This window comes from Chelon labrosus, assembly GCF_963514085.1.
Source record: "Chelon labrosus genome assembly, chromosome: 4".
NCBI classification, from domain to species: Eukaryota; Metazoa; Chordata; class Actinopteri; order Mugiliformes; family Mugilidae; genus Chelon; species Chelon labrosus.
In genome coordinates, this window is record NC_140340.1 from 12800994 (window position 1) to 12820739 (window position 19746).

The following is a 19746-nucleotide window of genomic DNA, read 5'->3' on the forward strand; positions in this document are numbered from 1 at the left end:
ACGTCGCATTTTTAAACGTAGAACTTTAAAAATGAGAGAATTTGAGTTTCTTCACTATAAGGCTGGCTCAGTTCTATATTACACACATTTGCACTGACAAACATCAGGACATCAGGAATGTGTGATGCGCATTTTTCATTATTTTCCACCAGAAAATAAGAGATATGATAAATAATCATCAGTTTGCACATTGCATTATATTCTAATTACTGCTACAAACATAAAGTAGGATATTTTAGCTTCAATATTTTATGGCCTAAATGTTCTACTGTCTACATTTATTTCGTCTGTCCTCACAGGGAGCTCCAGAGTAAAGTTATCAACGTTAAAAGTCAACCTCTCATTTTTTTTTCAGCCCTGCTGTCGTCTTTGAGACAGTTTTAGCCACAGCAGAGGATCTGTAGACGGCAGAGTCAGCATGTTGCTGGATTCATCCACCACGCTCTTCCAGACTGAAATATTTGTACAGACATTTATGCCTCCCTCAGGAGGAATTCTGAGTCCCTGACTCTACCTACATCAAGTCAAAAATTGGACTTTTCCAACACCTACAAGACTAATGACATCCGCATCGCTCGCTACATAAATCTTGGCATGCTAAGACACTACACTCACACGGTACCTACTTATAGGATGGATTAACTTCATAACCAAACAGTTTAACTTGACACCTACAGTAAGATGCTGAGCAGTTTGTCTTTGTGAGCTAATGTGTCAGTATGAAACGGAAAAAAGATAATCGCAGTGGAGCCTCAGCTGCAGTTTGAAACTATAGTTTTATTTGTTTAAAAGTTGCTGTTTTTTAATTTCCCTAATTGATCCCTCATGGGGAAAATTTTTCTCTGTATTTAACCTATTCATTCATTCACATCAGTGTGTAGACTCAGAGCAGTGGGCTGCAACACATGAGCTACCTGAGGACTGTAATAACAACCAACAACAACAAGAAAAAGCATGAATAGCATCTCAAAGCATATGTGATTTCAAATGTACGTAATGTCTGGATGTTCAAATAAACTTTGGGTGGAAATGAGAATGTACACCGATCAGGCATAACATTATGACCATCTTCCTAATATTGTGTGGGTCTCCCTTGTGCCTCCAGAACAGTTGTGACTCATCAGAGAATGGACATGGTCCTTCTGAGGGTGTCCTGTGGTGTCTGAAAACAGAATGTTGTTAGTGGGGGCCTTTGGGTCCTATGGGTTAAAGGGAGGGGCCTCTGTGGATCAGGCTTGTTCCAGTGCATCCCACAGATACTTGATCAGTTTGGGATCTAGTTAATTTGGAGGCCAGGTCAACACCTTGTGCCGTTTTTCATGTTTTTTTTTTTAGTTGTTCCTAAACCGTTTTTGTGTGTGTGCCTGTGTCAGGCTGCATCCTGCTGGGGATGGCCACTGCCATCAAGGAGTGTCATTGCTATGGGGTGGGGGTGCCTGGTCTGGTCTAGGTGGGTGCTACATGTAGAAGTGACATCCACATGTGAAATCGAAGGAGTTAATGAGAGCAACAGAGTAAAAAAGTGAACTTGTTTTTGTTTTTATCCATTCACTTTCACATCAACAGTATTTCAGAAGAGCCTCACAAACCCATTAGAATGACTGCAGATATAGTGTTGTTTTTAATGATTAAAGAAGTTAAATCATATCAAATATGATTCCTGCAATATAAGCCACTTAAATTAAATTTTGAGATTCACATTTTTCACTGAACAGCAACCACATCTTCAGTGGAAGGCCCTCCTCAATTTACAGTTACATGATTGATATCAGATTTTGTTCTTCTGCATGGGATAGGTAAATATTCTACTGTTCTACATCTTAAATCTGCCTCTCTGGTGTATCGTCGCTTATTTCGTCAAGTCAGGCACAGAGCTGCGTGGAATTGCATTTTTATGAATAGGGCTGAAGCACCATACACCGCAATCAGGAGAGAGTGCAGTGATATTTCACCCTGACAGCATGAGTATGGTGCAGCACTCTTCCAAGTGCCCACCCGTCCACATACACACACACACACGCACATACACGCAGCGGACGACCCATAAACTACATCCAACCATAAACTATACCATCACGGCACTGGAGCAAACAAACAGGTCTCTCCATCCAACTAAATAAAGAAGAATCCAGCCTGTGGATCAAATCCAACGTACAGATTGGATTCGATTCATAACCCCATCCATCAACATGATAACCTCGTGCGGCGTGCGAGGATCGAGTCCAAAGGACACCACAGACCTCCGGTGAGTTTGTTTCCAGCGCTGGAGGCACATTTCTGTTACACCGTCTGTCCGGCGGGCTTGATGGCTCATTAAGGTATTCGAGTGTGACGGATGGGGTCTGCCTAAAAATAATCTCAGCACACGCACGTGAGCCAGATGAGGCCGTGAAAGGTATTCACGACGACACATGCACCATGAGAGATGTCTTGATCTTCCACCCAGATTAAAACATACCTTATATTCTGTTACACTGGGCCATGATCCAGACACAAAACCCTACACTGTGTCTGTGAAGGTTCTCAGTCATCCAGGTCATGGTATATCCAAAAAAGGTTTAAAAAGGCAACTGGACTTGTAGAGAACTCTACAAGTCCAGTTGCCTTTTTAAACCTTTTTTGGATAAAACCCTACACTATTAAACCAGTTATTTTGTTCGGTGAAAGGATTATCTTTAAAGTTGTTAGACTGAACTGCTTGAATATTAATCCAGATCTGTTTTGAGGGTACCTTGCAAATACAATGAAACATCTTGAAAAGCTGTTTGTTAGCTCTGGCAATAAATAAATAAAGCTCTTAATAATACATGGGCATCTAACATTTATCTCAAGGTTTCTCCATAAAAAAGTCCTTACTTTGTAGGAGAATTAGATCCGAGACGTCTTCTTTATGTCCAGTTTACTCCTATATGTTCTTATACTAGATAAAGGAAATGTTTATTTGTGCCCTTGGTTACCATTTAATAATAATTATAATAAAAAAAATACTTTCAATGTAGAGCTACTAGATAATATGGCAAACGTGTAGCACTGAATTATTTGTAATAATTTATAGTAATAATTAGTTTGTTTTTTATTGCCTATGTGGCATTTTGTGATTTAGGAGTATGAGAGCAGACCTTATGCATAGCCTTGACCAGATTAAAGCTAAAGCATGATGCCAATATGGATTCATTTACATGTTACTGTCGTTCAAAATCAAACTGGATTAAGCAGTTAATACAAAACCACTACGTCTGATCTGATGGGAGAGCTGGCGTATAAAAGCTCTGAACGCAGGTTGTAAATCTCACGCAATTGGCTGCACGCTTCTGTGCTGACCCACACAATGCAACACAGCGTTGGTAAGAATTTAAGGTGCTGTATGACTCACATATCAACCTCCCTGACAAGTGAACGGCTCCCAAAATAGATACCGATCTCGCAGCAACTAGCAAGCCGACGATGGCCATGGCCTCCCCGGTAGCAGCCCGCTGACCTGCAGAGCAAAGGCAGCAACTTAAAAATCTCATTTATGAAAGGCACTATCGTTATATCAAACGCAAATAAATTGAAAATTTAAACTTCTTTTACACAATTTGGAAGGTCCATGCCAAACTTTAAGTGGAGGAGGCAATCAGCAAATGTAATGTGGTACACTTTATTACTGCTGTAATGGCAGGGACATCTATTATGTTAAAAAAAAAAAAAAAGGTCTAAGTACAAAAAGGAGTCAGGTCCACTCGTGAGTGCAGTTAATCACATTCTCGCTCTTCATCTGCAAAGTATTTTTTTTTTTCCGCCCATAATCAGTAAACGGAGAAAATATAGAAACACATTTACTGAATGTACAACTTGAGCATTATTTGCCCATTTAAATAAATAGTATCCGATTCATGCCACATCTTGCAGAGCTGGGTGACTTGGACTGTCGTGAGCTAAAAGAATAAAAGCTTTACACAAATTGAAAAACTTTTTTTTTTATTATGTCAATTACAGCAATGTTTTATTTGAGGTCATTTGGGATCTTAGTCTTTGTTCATCCTTAAATACATAATCTTGATGCTGAAAGGCAAAACATAAGGATTTTTTTTTTTTGTGGAAATATAAATTAGCTTCAAATCATACGATTGGATTTACTTTCCCATAACATGCTACAAGTGTTTCAGCACTGCCCGTGGGTGTTTGTTATCTTTGCGGTACAACACGATAAAGTCAAAAATGTGGGATGACCACTGGAGAGACTATTAACTAAGAATGATAATTAAAAAAAAGCTTTTCATTGGTAGGGCCTTGATGACATTTTCATCATGTCCTGTCTGAACAAACCTATCAACTCGCTGAAACAAAGGTGACTTTAAAGTGAGCCACGGCTTTTGGATGAAAAACGACACATGAAACAACTTTGTACACGTCCACTTAACGGACACAAACTACAAAACACGGCTGCATTCTTGTTATCGTATTCTAAAATGTGCGATATTGTCATGCATTTTGGCATATAAAAGTTGTCTCATGTGTAATTTTCCTGCGTCAGATCGCTAAACGGCGAGTTCAGACATTGGTTTGGAGAAAGGTTGTAAAATGTATATTTGAGATTAGGTGAATTATTTGCTCCACTCTGGGAAATTACCAGTGTCTGCGAAGTGCAACAGACCTGGCTACATTCTGTTATTCACCAGTTAAATAAGCCAATCTTACTGATGCAGTCTGAAAAGAAGAAAAAAAAAATGGCAGTTTTGTTTTTAAAGTGCTTTAAGAACACTGTGCTGCATGAGTGATATAAATTATTTTCAAGACGGACGTCATTTTAAGGAGACTACAACATAATTCCCATAATTTTACAAGTGGAATTACCTGCCAACACCAGATAAACAGAAGAGAAAGCAAGTGAAGACATGAGACATACTTGAGATTTCGACCTAAGGAATAGTTGTCAGGCTGAACATCCAATCATAACCATACACATACTTAACACACGCATATACAGTGTTCCTGAGGACCAATTGTTGCAGTAAACAACTGCCATGTTCATTTTTGTTTCCCAAACAAAAATAGGCCAATAACATATATTCTACAATATAATGACTACAAAAATTTAAATCAAACATACATACTTTGCAAATCATGTATAGACTGAAGTAGGCGCCCACCGGGAGAGACATGGGAACTGGCTTAATCTAGTTTTTAACTCTATTCAGCACATGCATTAAGAGACTCTGGAAACATCCAAAAAATCTAAACAACCAAATGGGGAAAAAATACAGAACAACAGAATTAACAAGTTTCCATAACCCTAACTGATACGTGATTGCCATTTGCAATATATCAGCTTTCCAAAATAACGGAGCCCTAATCTTACTGTTTTGGGTCAAGTAATGACACAGATTATATATTAACTAACTGTCATTTACAGTTTTTGCAAGGCTGGCTAAAAATCGAGGCTCAGTTCAGTTCAGATAGATGGAAGATTAAGAGAGTTCCCTCCTTAAATCCAGCAAAGGCAGTTGAGATATGCAGACGTGACTTTTGTCGAGTGAATAAAACCACCACGAAGGTCAGGCTCGGGGGCCTTGGCGAGTCTGGAGTGTTGCCTGATAGGGGAACACTGTATTCCATGGAAGAGCTCAACACTGTCCAGGTAACTCACTTCATCAGCACCTCCTGTAACACATATGTTGAGAAAATCAATCAGCAACAGTTTTGACTGTCAGTTAGAAAAAAAAAAAAAAACAAAAAAAAAAACACAATATTAAATACTTCTAAGTTCTCAAATATAAAATGAGAATATCTGCTTTTCGCGGTTTTAAAACGATTAAGTGATCCTACGTTTACATTCTCACTACATGCAGTTAAAAAAAGAGTTTAAAAAGAAGAAAGAATTGAAGTGGACAGCGCCGTTAACAGTGTGGGTCGTACTTTTATTATATTTTGGGCACATTCAAGGATCTTACAGTCATGTCATACTGTACAGTATCAGATAATTTTATCTAGTTTTGATGTGAACAGTCAAACTGAAACCACTAATCAGAGGGACTTCAATTTGAATGATGGAATATTGTCAGTGGTTAAATTTTGAGTTGCTGTTCAGGAAAGAATAGACATCTGAGGTTGTCAGTTTGGCTCTAAGAAATCTCTTGTTGCTTCCATGTTTTTATTGACCTAATTGAAAAAAATCATAATGGCAAATGGCAAAAAACTAAATTCTAAATATTGGTGCATCTCTAGAACAATTAATTGTCCCCCACTGGTCAACAAACATGGCGATACCAATATATCGCTATTAAGCTAACGTTGGCATAGCCACTGTGTCTGTCTAGAACAATTAATGTAGAGAGACACATTACACATTAGATGACATTACCTGAGTCTCTTTTGGCTCTTGAACTGGTGGTTCTTCAGTTTTCACTTCAGCAGGGGGAGCTGTGTTGGCCATCTGTAAACTCCTAGTGACTGGACCACCCACTCTCTCCCTCGTTCGAAGGGAGAACCTCTCCTCTTTCTTTAGCTGTTGTTGTGGTGGTGATGATTTGGCCTCTGATAATTTCTTGGGTGCTGCTTTGCCCATACGCTGCATTCTCATGCCTGGCCGTTGTGCAGTGTCATTGGGAGTTTCCAGGGATGGAGGGGTGGGAGGTAGACACTGAACTTGGCCCTTTTTAGTTTTTTTGCTAGCAGAAACTGGTGCCGAGAACGAGGCGGGTCTCTTTAGTCGGCCCACTGTGGCAACACTTTTTCTTTTGCTTGCCTTGAAGGATCCGGGGTCGGCTGCACCAGAGCTACGAGCTCTGGTCTTTCCCAGAGGTTTGGACTCTGGCTCTGTCTGTATTTCATAGTCTGAAGCTTTTTTCCTAAGACTCGTGTTTTTCTCCACCACAGACGTTGCCTCCTTTTTCACCTCGGCAAGACCTTTCTTGCCCTTTTTAACAACAACAACAACAGGCTTCATGGGACAGCTGACTGCCATATGTTTGGTCAGACTTGCAGGATAGGTAAATTCCCGGCTGCAGTGGGGGCAGACGTTAGACGGCTGCTCTTCTTCAACTTTGATGGTAGCCTTCTTCGCTGTTGTGGCTGCTTTATTTTTCTGTGAAATTGCCTTTTGTATCAGCTGGTTTTTCTTCTTACTGAGGGCACTCATTTTTATTTTACCAGTATCTTGATTAAAGTTGAGTCTCTTTGGCTGACCCATTCTACGGAAAGCACTCTGGCCTGCAGTGGCCGCTGTGGGCGACACGACTCCATTCGGACTCTTCACTATTTGCTTGAGGGGGATGGGGTTTTTCTTGGGAGTGTAACGCTTCTTATCACTAGCATTGGCACAGGCCAGTATGTGCTTGTGCAGTTCAGGCATGTTGTCAAAACTGTTACCACATTTGGTGCAGCGAATGGCAGTGCTGAAAGTCTGTGGTATGTTGTGGGTGGTGAAGTTTGTAGCCGAGGCCACAGAGCCAGCATGGGAACGGCTATGATAAGGAAAAGGGGGTGGTTTGTAACTGGGGTAGTGTTGATTAAGGCCAAGGCGGACATCAGGGCCTTTAGGTTTCCCTCCTTCTGAAGCCATGATCTTTATTGTAGTGTAAAGCTCCTCATTGGGGTCCTCTGTCTCATCCTCTTTATGATTACCATTAACATCAGACTCTTCTTTTGTTAAACAGGAATCACTGGGTGGAACATTTTCATCAGTCATCTCTGGTGCTGGTGTTGAGGGACTGCTTTCCTCTTTGGCTCTAGATGGATCTGTGTAATTTTGTGGCCTAAGTTTGCCACTCTCTACAGTAGTATGTGAACATGTCTCATTTGGGTGCAGATCCTTTTGATGCTGCTCGAGGTTACAGAGAAAGGCAAACTCTTTGGAACAAACGGAGCACACAAAGATCTGGCCCACTCCGTGTAGTGTTGTCCGGTGAGCCAACAGGGCGGGGGCATCACCAAACAGTTGGACACAAAATTCACACTTAAAGGGCCAGTCAGTAGCATGCTCTATGATATGACCACTGAGCTCTTTGATGGAGTTGAACGGCTCCTCACAGACGTTGCACACAAAAGTCTTGCAGTATGTCGAGTCGACTTCCTCTGCCTCAGAGGTTTTATCAGACGGTTTATCAGGAGCAGAAGGCTGAGGAAGAGAGTCAGCACCCTCCTGCAGTGCGTCATTCGTAACCGACACTTCATCTACACAGTGCTGAGGTTCTTCTTTTATTTTAATCAGAAGGAGGGGTTTAGAAACTAATGATGAGGGTGAATCATGTGACGCAGCAGGAGGAGTTGTAGAGGAAAGTGACGGTTCGGGCTGCGATGAGAGGGCAATTAAATCAGATTTCACAGGTTTTTCTGTTACTGAGGCAGTGTCTTCGTTCAATTTGCCATTTAGCAGACTATTGGAAGGTGTAGTCAGTGAAACATCATCTTCTGTAGTGGGCAGATCTACTGATGAATGGCCTGGAGGGCTTGGTGTTGCTGGATCATCAAGGGGACCCTTAAGTGGAGTGCTTGGAGAATCCAGTGGCTCAGATTTATGGTTCTCCTCCTCATCTTGGGTCTCCTCAGCTAAGAAATTATCCTCAGAGTCTGACGAAGACTGGTGTTCAACTGATCTTGGAGACATTTTTGGCGAGAGGACAGGAAGGGGTCTTACTGCAGAGGAGTCTGAAGGCTGAGAGAGAGGAGAGCTAGGCATAGCTGGTGGAGACGGCATGGTAGGTAGCACAGGGGGAGGCGGTGTTGGGGAGGTCACACTGCAGTTACTGGGTGAAGAGGGATTCATGGTGACAGGGGTCAAAGAGGGCGGAGAGGAGTGGGCAGACTCTGACGCAACATTCGGAGAACGAGAATGGAAACAACTAAGGTTTGTCAAGGATAAGGAGCCCTCTTCTCCTGGCAGAGTTACACCAACATACTCATTCATTAGCACCTTTTCAAGCATACTGGTGTTAGGCTTTCTCTTTTTAGTTGGTGGCTGTGGTGCTGGATTTCCCTTTGATTCAGGCTCAACAGTAGACTTACGATGAAAGCTTAAATCAAGAGCTGAATCCCCAAGCACCTTGTTTGTACTGTCACTTTTCCTACTGACAGAGTTGGATAGATCCAAAGGCTGCTGATTACAGGAATTTCCTCCGCTACTACAGGAAGGTTGGTCATGCATCGAATTTCCAGAAGGGCTCAGTGCGTCCCTGTCATCTTTTTCCAACATGCTCTCAGGGGGTGACACATTGTGGCTTTCCAACTTTGGCACCTTAAGGGTGTACAAGCTCGCCACTTCTGCTTTACAGCTTTCTGTTTTACATGCAGGACTGAGCTGTGGAGATGATGGGGGAGAGGCTGTTCTTCTTTTAAACTTTCCTGAGGTCCCTTGCGGGGTGACTGACAGCGGTGAGGCCAGTCTATGGCTTTCTGTTATCAAGGTAAAGGTTGATTTCTGAATGTCTTGTGTCTGAAGGAGCTGTTTGAGCTTAGGCGAGAGGTAAACGGTTTTCTCTCGCTGAAATGATGATGGATCTGTGGCTTGCTGAAACAGTCCTCCGACTAACAAGTTAGATGAGGAAGATGTAGAGGATGATGAAGATGATGCTGTTGTTTCTGCCTCCACTTTAAGGTTGGGAACAAGTGGGGGCGTAGATGTTCTCCTTTTGCCTGCTGGCTGCCCAATGCTGGAAATTGGCTTCACAGCACTCATTCTACCCTCAACCTTCAGCGCTTGACTGATCGGATTTGGGCCGATTATGACCGTGTCCAGACCAAACAGGGCTGCAGACCTGGAGTCCACCTCTATCACCTCACAAGTGCTCACCGCACTGGTGGACACTATTTTGCCATCAATATAGAAGCTCAAATTCTCAGAGATGTTTTTGGATATGTCAACTGCATAATCATCCCTGTCCACCTCATCTTCTGTGTCTGCGCTGGGCACGTAGACAAGTGGAGGGCTGGTGCTGGGGGACTCACCAGGCTGCTGTTGCTGCACCGACGCCTCTTGTAGGAGCATGCCTTTCCTGCGAACTCCTTTTGGCAACAAATGCCGTTCGTGTATTCTGCGTTGGTGTCTGCGCATGTTGGTGTGTGTGCCAAATGCTTTATTACAGTACTTGCAGGGATGTAATTCCTTTGACTCCCCATTTTCATCCAATATAAAGGGACGGTCCGCATGAGCCCGCAACTCCTTTTTCTGCAGCTCAGAGTTGTGCACATGTCCTCCTGTAAACTGGGACCCTATGGCTATAAAGTGAGAAGTTGGATTGGTGCAGTCAGGACTTGAATCAGTCTGCACCACTGCACTGAGCAGACTGGCAGCTCCAGCCAGGGAGCCAGGCCTTTTCTTAGACCCACTTTCATGCCTTCGCTCATGTCGCCGCCGCCCCACCTGTGAGCCAAAGGATTTATTGCAGTACCGGCACTTGAACAGTTGTGCTTGCTGGTTAGTGATGGCATGAATGTGAATATGACGCTCCAGACCCTGTCTAGTGGAAAAGTGGCGCTCACAGTGCTGACAGGGATAGGATTCTCCTTGCGGATCACCCTCAAGGTCTCCATCAGGGTCAAGGTCAAGATCAGGATCGACCCCTGTTTCCTGTCCTGCAAGCGAGGAACTCAACTTCACCTGTGTGTCTTTATGGCTTTCTTCGCCACAGGGAAGAGAAGGGCTGGACTGCTTGTTTTGTATGGAAGCAGCTACAGTTGAGTGCTGAGCAGTTTGGTGATGCATTTCATGTTGATCTTCCAAATCATCACCATCCTCCTCCTCTTCTTCCTCTTCCTCCTCCTCTTCATCCTCTTCCTCCTCTCTATTTCCCCTGTCCATTAATGTTGCTGACATGTCCTGCACATCTTTATGGTGAGTGCCTTCGAGGGGATGGGCTTCCTCGACATCCTGCAAGGTCCCTAAGGATGATGGCTTCTCATCCTCCTCCTTTACACCTGTAAACATGCGTAAAAGCTTAGCTTTTCAAACTATTACACTAGTTCCAACACAATAGACATTTAAATAACTATAAATAATAACTACAAATAAAATAAAATGTAAATATATATTCAAACAAAAAGAGATAGAAAATATACACATGAAACAGACTATACTTGGCAATTAGCCAACTTACCTTCTTCGCCATCCCACATCTCCTTGTCAGTAGGTTTGGTTTCACTCGTTTTCTTGAATTCACCCAAATCAGCCTGTCTGGATTTCTCCAGGAGCTTTTTTCTAGCTACAAACAGAAAAATACACATTACTTAGTCAAGAGCTTAATCAAAGCACAAGTTTATAAATGCTCAATATGATCTTCTTTCCTGGTACTATTTTTTTCTCACAATATTTAGTTGGCACTAACTTTAACAACAAAGCATCAATACAATGTAGACGAAACATGTTGATGAAGAAAAACACAAATTTACAGATTATTATAGAAAAATAAGAGCGGCTAAAATATATGTTTGGCAAAACAGCAGTTTTTTTTTTCATAAATATGACCCATAATCTAAATATGAAAACTGCTAAACAAGAAGAAAGCTCTGACACTATTTTGAATTCTAAGCCATGTCGGACTCACACGGCTTCCCTGCACCTCTAGTCAGGAAAGCATGTCCAATGTCATCTGACCTGGCCTGCAAAGCCTAATTCAAACCAAAGAAACACATGCCAAAGGTCAATCATCTGACCAGTATGATCAGAGGCCTTCTGTTAAATCTGCAGCAGCACAATTACCCAAACTCTTTAAAGAGAACTGAAAATCGGTTATGTCCCTAGCCAGAACATTAAACCTCCATCCTAGAGTGATTATAAACAGGTAGCCATTTTATCACTAGTCATGCAAGTATTCTAGGTTTGTTAAAAAACAACATCTTCTCCTCCATCCGCAACACTACAGACCTACTCAATTTCACCTACTATCCTAATAGGTCTACTGAGAATGCTTTTAGTTCTGCATGCCACCCTTACAGGCACAGAGTGACAAAGGAAATTATGTGAGATTGTTGTTTATATCCCACAGCTCAGTTTACAACATCTTACTCCAACACATACTGGCCTCCAAGCCGAGGATCCTCAGACTGAATGCCTCCTTTTGTAACCGAGTTCTCGGTAGACCTCAGGTAGTGAGAGTGGACCAGTTCACTTCCACCGCCATCACCCTTAGCACAGGTGCCCTGCAGGATTGTGTCCTGTGACCTGTGCTTTACTAACTCACTCACTCATGCAACTGTATCTTAAAACTCCACATGCATCAGCGATTCGGGTCTTCATCTCAAATGATGACAAGGCCACCTAACTTGATTATGTGGAGAAATTTTTGACGGGGTAGTCAGTTAACAATCCTTCTCTGAATGTCAACAAAATGGTTGTGTACTTCAGGAGGAGGCAACAGTGGATCAACACCACAAACAAAGCGGATGGGACCCGAGTGCAGAGTTAATATCTTCAGGTTTCTTAAATACACATTTATAACGACATGATCGAGACTAATCACATTCAAGCTCTGATGGAGAGAAAAAAAAAAGGCCAGACAACGAGTGTACCAACTGAGATCCTGAAAACACTTTATACCAGGGCTGTTGAAAGTACACAGACCCAGTGCATCAAAGTGTGCTTCACTAACTCTTCTGCCCAGGACCGCAAAGCCCTGCAGAGAGTGCATCTGCAGTACAGCTCTCCCCTCACTGCACAGCATCAACAACCAGCCTGATGCATGTCCAGATCTGTCCAAATGATCAAGGACTCCACCTGTTTCAATAACTCCCTATTCAGTCGGCTGCAATTAGGCAAGAGCTCCAGTAGTATTGTAGTCGAAAGTGAGTCTCAGGAAGAGTTTCTTCACCCACGTTATCCAGCTTCTCAACATGGACATGCCCACCACATTAATCTTGCAGATATGGACCACAGGAGGACTTTGCCGTAACCTTGGCAGTTACTGAACGACACATGCTCTGCACACTATATATATTGGTATTTCCATGCAGCACATTCCATCGTACACATGCTGGTTGCACAACAATTTTCATTGTCTTGTATTGTACGTGTGTTTCCTCATTTCTCGATTTTTGTCTATTTTTATGTACTGATTTATGCCCTTCCCTTCCATTTGCAGAACCTACTGAGCTGAGCCAGGTTTACATTTTGCTGCAAGATTGCTATACGGCATGTAACTGTATATGAGATAAATAAATAAAGCTTGAAATATTTGCATGATTCATTTTACTAGTATTTAGATCACCAGTATTTTCTGTATTTTTTTTTTTAATAGAGCCGTAAGGGCATGGATGATGTTTGATATTAAGATGGAGCTGTAAAGTAGAGCTGACTACACTGGAGGTTCACTTCGCAGTACAATACAGCGGTGCCAAAAGTCACTACACTGCAGTAAGGAGAGATGACGTGCCAGAGGCTACTGCATGTAGTTACTCAGTAAATTAAGCAGGCTCTTCTCATGAGAAATGCACCAAATCCCTCCTTATGACGTTTTCCACTTTTATTCAGACGTTTTAGTTGCTGCATATCAGGACTTGTAATTCTGTATTTGTGTATCAATGTAATTACAAATTAACAGAGTTTCGAGAGATTTCTGCAGGAATATACACTCACTCGCCAGTTCATTAGATACACTCGTAAAAACAAATGCATTAAAATAAAACAGTCCTGCACAAAATCTTAGCTTCATAAACGTTACGGTATTATGCATTTGTTTACAATAACAGAAAGCTGTTGATTCAAGCTGTGTTTTTTCATTTTGAACACTGTGGTCTGTAGCACTGCTGAAGTGTATTGTGTTGCATTGACACATTTCTATTATTTTGACAACCCCATTTTAGTGAGTGGGCTAGACTTAATAACATAAACACTGTTTATTTACGTACAGCACTGAAAATTACACCCCCCCCCCAAAAAAAAAAAATGATTATACAGTTCATAAATGCCTAGAGATTATACAGAACGCTATTTCAGCATAAACTGAGCATTATAACAGTCATGAAGGAGGATTTAGTGCAGGACTGGAATATATTTGTTTTACTAGTACCTAATAAACTGGCAAGTGAGTGACCTTTAAAGGCCTCATTGTAATGTTATATCATTATATTGCATATCAATAGAAAAGAATAAAGCAGGAATATAACAGGCCACCACAGTTCAGATCAGACAGAAGATGTTTTTATATAAATATTAACTTTCTTCGAGGCCTTGCAATGACTCTTCCTCATGAAACAGCTCATGGAAATGCCATGTTCAAAGTTCATACCAACAAATGTAAATGTGCCTCATGTCGGCCAAGTGGATTGTTTCTCACAAAATGATGGCATCAATTAATGTTTAGTTAACAGGCGCCATGTTTTCATTTTTAAAGTTCGCATACATTGTTAAAAAAAAAAGATGTTATCCAACTTGCGTTTCTTACGTGCATGAAGTCACGTAAAGTTAATGCTATCAGACCAGACACTGTGACACTGGATCGAGACGTTGTAATGGCTGCCACTGGAGTTACTCTCCATCTCACGGACGCGACCAGTTTTTAATCATAATAATAATTTACTTCTCACAGTTAGCCGTGCGTTCCTGTGCACCGAGATGTCCGTGCGTTCAGACCTAGCCGTTTAGCCTCATGCTAACATGTAACACCAAGTCTGACAACTCGATGAACTGGTTATTCTGGACGCACGCGACTCGTGGGCTGATTTTTTAACACTCTCATGAGAATATAACCACCATATTTAAGGTTGCTATGCATCACATGTCCCACCAATTAGCCTACAGTTGGATAAGGAAGCTGGCTAGTTAGCTAACCTGCTAGGCCATCATCAAGTACAGGCTCACCGATGGATGGCTTTCATGCTTTAGGAACTCAAGGAAGGTCACATCCTCGACAACGTCAGGACCCAGATGAGGAAAAGCTGCTAAAAAAGTTGCTCGGACACTCGTTGAACAGCCAAACCGGGTATTTTAGGGCAGCTAGCTGGCTAACTGGTCGACATTTGGGGCCAAATGTGCTGGCACGGACGAGTTTTAGCTAGGGTATGAAAGTAGAGAAAAGCCCCACACACACATCGTAACCGTTAACGTTAGCTTCCACTAGCCTTCCCTCATTTGTAGCTAGCTAGCTCGACCAGTTACAACTTCGCCTGGATCGATTCGCGGCCAAGTTGTTGTCGCGTATGTGGGGCACGCACACCCCGGGGAGTTAAAACCGAGCTCGGGTGTCATCACGGTTAAGGGGTAAGGCCTCACCTCGCTTCGTCCTGGGAGAATGTTTCCTGCTCAGGCTGCTGGCTCTTTCTTCCTCCAGTGCAGCTGTTATCTCGGGGTTGTCTTCCACAGTGTACCACACCAGCAGCTCCTCTCCCGGCCCGATAGGCTGCAACAATGAGAGATGAGGTCGGCCACCAATCACAGCCCGGCTTGCTGAGAGGCAAGGGGGATATTTGGGCTACTGTGCATCTAATCTGTCTGGGGGGTTATGGAATTTGACAGTTGTTTTTGCACCATAGTCTAGAGTATACTGCAGCGTACCAAGTTCACATTTTACATTTTAGAGCCCAAGATAACTCAATTCAGTCCTGTTACATCATGCAACACGTTACAGTATGTATTTTTTTAAACTGCTGCACTCCATTGCAACCTTAATTTTAGGTATAAATAAATAAAACTACAAAATACAACAGTCCTGCAATAAATTCTACCTTTCAAAATGAAACACAATCACAATGTGAAACTGACGTGGTGGACAAATTAAACAGATCAAATAAAAATATCAATCAAAAGCCCCAGAATCTGCATCCCCTAAAAGATACGTTAAAATAACTGCAACAAAACACAACATTTAGGCTATAGAAGTAGGAGTGATGGAATATGCGTTAAGTAAAAGTTTCAGTACAGCAATCTACAAATACTGCAAAACGTGTGTTCAGAGTAAGACACAATATTTGGTTTTGATCTGACTTCAGTACGATGCGGCGCTGCCAGAAGTCACTACACTGCGGTAAAGAGAGATGACGTACCAGGGGCTACTGCCTGTACTTAGTCAGTAAATTAAACAAGTGCATCTCATGAGAAATGCATCATGTAATTACATATTAATAGAGAGTCAAGAGACATCTGCAATAATATACACTCACTTGCCAGTTCATTAGGTACACCAGTGAAAACTAATTCATTCTAATACAACAGCCCCACACTACATCTAAAATATTTTTAGTTTAAAATAATAAGAGAGCTGTTGATTCAACTGTGTGTAATTCAATCCAGTTTAACATTATAACAGTCATGAAGGACGATTTAATGCAGGACTGTTATAACAGAATGTGTTTGTTTATGAGCTTATGAGTGTATATTTTTCATAATATACCAAAATAACCAGTAATTATTTCACAGCTAATGCAAGGGACATACTACAACCCAATAAGTACTTGTACAAAATATTTATATGAAATGCAAAAAATTGGTATTAGTATTTTATTTTTAAGCTCTTCTAGTTTCCCCCTACAAATTGCATAGCTGTTGTATTAAAAAAAAAAATGTTTTCAGGCTGATAAAAGCACACTAGGGTCCGTTTATTACATGTGGTTAACTGTTATTTCTAATCTTTCACAGCACATCTGGCCAACTTTGGAGGCACCAACGTCTGAAAATCCCTGATCAAAAAAGAGAAGAATCAACCTTAAAGGGGTTGTTTCTGGGGCAACTGAGGCTATAATATTGTTCTATTCAACGGAATCATAATCCCTTTAACAAAAACAGTAAACTGACCTCACATAACCCAGGAGTGAGTCCACAGCTGCGTGACTCTGGTGCCATAATGCATTGATCCGTATCCGAACTAACAAGTTAACACACCAGAGTGACCAGTGACACCATAACGCAAAAAAAATAAAATAAAATAACAGCAGTAGACCAGGAACTATCCTGCAAGACAATATTATGTTTTTGTCAATGCAGTCTGATGGAGCAAAGACTGATAAACTGTCTTCGGTTCCCCATCAGAAAAGGTTTTCCAACTGCAAGGTAAAGCAGTGATAATATTGAATTTCTTGAATTTCCCTTGGGATTAATAAAGTATCTATCTATCTATCTATATCCTAAATATAGTGAATATTAAAGCCCCGTCAAAATGTCACTCGTTGTCCATAGTTTTGTAGCTGACACTCAGTCATTAGTGGATGTCCCAGCCTTTGGTAACCGAGGTAACCCTCTTATATATTTTTCACCCCATATGTTTCAGAGTAAAACAAGCAAACCATAGAAATAATACTAGTGTATGGACGGAGCTGGCTTATCTCTCTGTCACCACTCTTTATTTAAGAAGAAAAGACTGTCTACAACTCCAGCGCTCCATCTGACTTCACCGGATGCTCCAGGCCTGCTATCAGCATGAATTTGGTGGTAGGAGTCAAGGTCATGGACCTTGTGCTAATTGTTTGGGGAACACTGTGTCTGTGTCAGGATGTCAATCAACCATTGGTCGTCACCTCAAAATTGAGATCCGTTCAGTTTAGTACCACCCACTTCACATTGCCAAAAGTTTTTCACCTATCATCGCAACTAGTTGCTAAATTTCATTGTTGCCACATCACTGCTAATCTCTTCCTGTGTGTATGCCCCTAAACATTTTATTTTTTAAGGCGGGCACTTGCTCTAGGTGGCTAAAATATGGTCTGTCCCATCCACAGCAGTTCAGTGTTTGGCTTCTTTGCCAGTAAATGCCGTCCACCATCTCCTGTAGCTAATACACTGACTATGGATATACAACCTGACTTCAAAGAAACTGAACAATCTGTAATTATGATAATGTTCCTGCAGGCCTGGTTACCAAAATAATCCAAACCATTCGACTTAATTGATCCACATATTCATATATCCATGTACCACTGTACTCTATAAATGCTTGCTGAACCTACCCTTAACACTTTGTAGTAAATGGCTCTGTTGATCTCCAGCGGAAAAAGATTCTGCTCTTCACCCGAGCGAGCCCAGTTCACGTATCGCAGCCAGTTCCCCTTCATGGGGTCTGTGGCGTCAACGCACATCCAACCTCGGGCAGGGAAATAAACCTACAGGACACAGGCACAAAGAAGATACCGGTAAAAGATTATTGTTTATTGTTTAGAAAGCCTGACTGAGGTCACCTTTGGGTCAATTTCTCGTGTAGTCACAAAAGATTTTTGTCCAAAACTAAAAAATAATGTTCTTCATATACGCTTTTAAACCATAGACGCCAGTCCTGATAAAGAATGTAGCTCGGTTTGTTTTACCTTTGCAGCAAATGCAACACAGATGCAAGAGCGCCTCACTTACCTCCCACATGTAAACATTACTGGTCACCTGGGACCTTTTTTTCTTCTCTCCAACAAATGGGCCAAACCTCTTGCCCTTTGGGATGGCTTGTGTGGCCCAGACACCTGAGAGATAAAAAAAATAAAATAAAATAAGGAAAACTTTAACAGTGTCTAATCACAAACTTAAGCTTGGTTCATACTACCACAGTGGGTCTACGCTGTAGCTGGCTACTCCGGTGTAAGCATTTACTATTCATTTGTGCACTGGTGTGTCAGCACTGGTCTGTAATTACGCTGCTAGAACACTAGACGCCAACCACCCAGCTGTGTTGAGTTTCCCAGAAGTATTCAAACTGAGCGGCAGTTACTTTTACTAAAAACACTTCAACACAAAAAAAATAGAAAAGCCGTATGAGTAGATGGTGTGTAGGAGGCAGAAAGAGAGTAAAACTTTTGTTCTTGTCCTGCCACTGAGGGACATGAATAAGGAAATGATTTTTGGACGAGTCACGGCTGCTGTGGTCTGTGTGGCTGCAGCGTGAAGTTACATTTCAGGTCACGTCAGGCTACAGCAGAGGACACGGAGCTATACCATGAAAGTGTTGCTGTCTATCTACTTTTAGTTTCTTTTGCTTTCTTGCATGTTTGGGTAAATCCGTGGCATGGCTTCAGAGTCATTCATCAAACCAGACTCCTTAAAAGAATAAGTGCGACGGAAGAATGGTGAAAAAATACTGAAAGCCTTTTGATTAGAGATGTAAGTAACACCAAAGTTCACTTCTGTTAACACAAATTGATCATCCACAAATTCAGCTGAAGCTCTGAATCGTCAGTTTCCTGGTCTCAAGAGTCATTTTCAAAGCTGCACGCCCATGAGTGGAATAATGACGTCGGTCTTGACAGATGTCAAAGCTCCGGAGGAAGACTGACCACTCACCAATGCGGCTTTGATTTGTGGCAGAAGGTCCAAGATTCAGCCCGTCGGGCAGACCTTTCCACACGTGAGCAGGGATTTCGTCCAGAGACTCCACCGTCCCTCCAGTGATAGCCATGACCTGCACTGGATGACAGGAAGCAAACTTATGTTACTGTTGAAAGCATCCGACTTATCTGCAGTCCTCTTCAAACTGATCTTCACTTTGAACCAAGATTTCACCTGTTCAAGTGTGTTTCCACAAGACAGCGAGTCTCAGCAGCGCATGGGCTGCAACACAGAGGAAAGTAATTAATAAAACGTCAGCACACTTGGATGCTCTCAAAGTTACGTCACCTCAGCAACGGCAACAGACACTCAAATAGTCACAAGTTTTATGTGAAATATTATGTTTCCAGTTTATTTTTATTTTTGCATAAAACTCGGATATAACGCCAAATAAAAGCTGAACGTATCATGACTTATTTCCATACTGACCCCGGGCCTGCTCAAATTCACGACAAAAGGCGGCTGTGTGCAATGAATGAAATGGAAGCTGTGACATGCAAATTTAACCACAGGTGGAGAGCATTTTGGAAAATATTTCC

General features: G+C 41.9%; 1 protein-coding gene across 1 annotated transcript; it reads right to left on the bottom strand.

The window, feature by feature from the left end:
* Window positions 1-3943: 3943 nt before the first annotated feature.
* prdm2b (PR domain containing 2, with ZNF domain b) lies at window positions 3944-19485 on the bottom strand. Its single transcript, XM_084542711.1, has 7 exons — window positions 19163-19485; window positions 18245-18348; window positions 17848-18000; window positions 15182-15308; window positions 11073-11177; window positions 6344-10893; window positions 3944-5643 (listed from the first exon to the last, which is right to left on the bottom strand). The coding sequence occupies exons 1-7, from the start codon at window positions 19275-19277 to the stop codon at window positions 5626-5628; spliced, it is 5172 nt and encodes a 1723-aa protein (XP_084398837.1). The 5' UTR covers window positions 19278-19485; the 3' UTR covers window positions 3944-5625.
* Between the last annotated feature and the right edge of the window lie 261 nt (window positions 19486-19746).

What these genes read in the sequence shown, in the direction of transcription:
- prdm2b (XM_084542711.1), bottom strand. Translation starts at nt 19,277, where the DNA reads ATGGCTATCACTGGAGGGACGGTGGAGTCTCTGGACGAAATCCCTGCT. An exon ending in GTAATGTTTACATGTGGGAG is followed by an intron (nt 18,001 to 18,244) that starts GTAAGTGAGGCG and finishes TGTGTCCTGTAG; the next exon opens with GTTTATTTCCCTGCCCGAGG. An exon ending in GATGTGGGATGGCGAAGAAG is followed by an intron (nt 10,894 to 11,072) that starts GTAAGTTGGCTA and finishes GCATGTTTACAG; the next exon opens with GTGTAAAGGAGGAGGATGAG.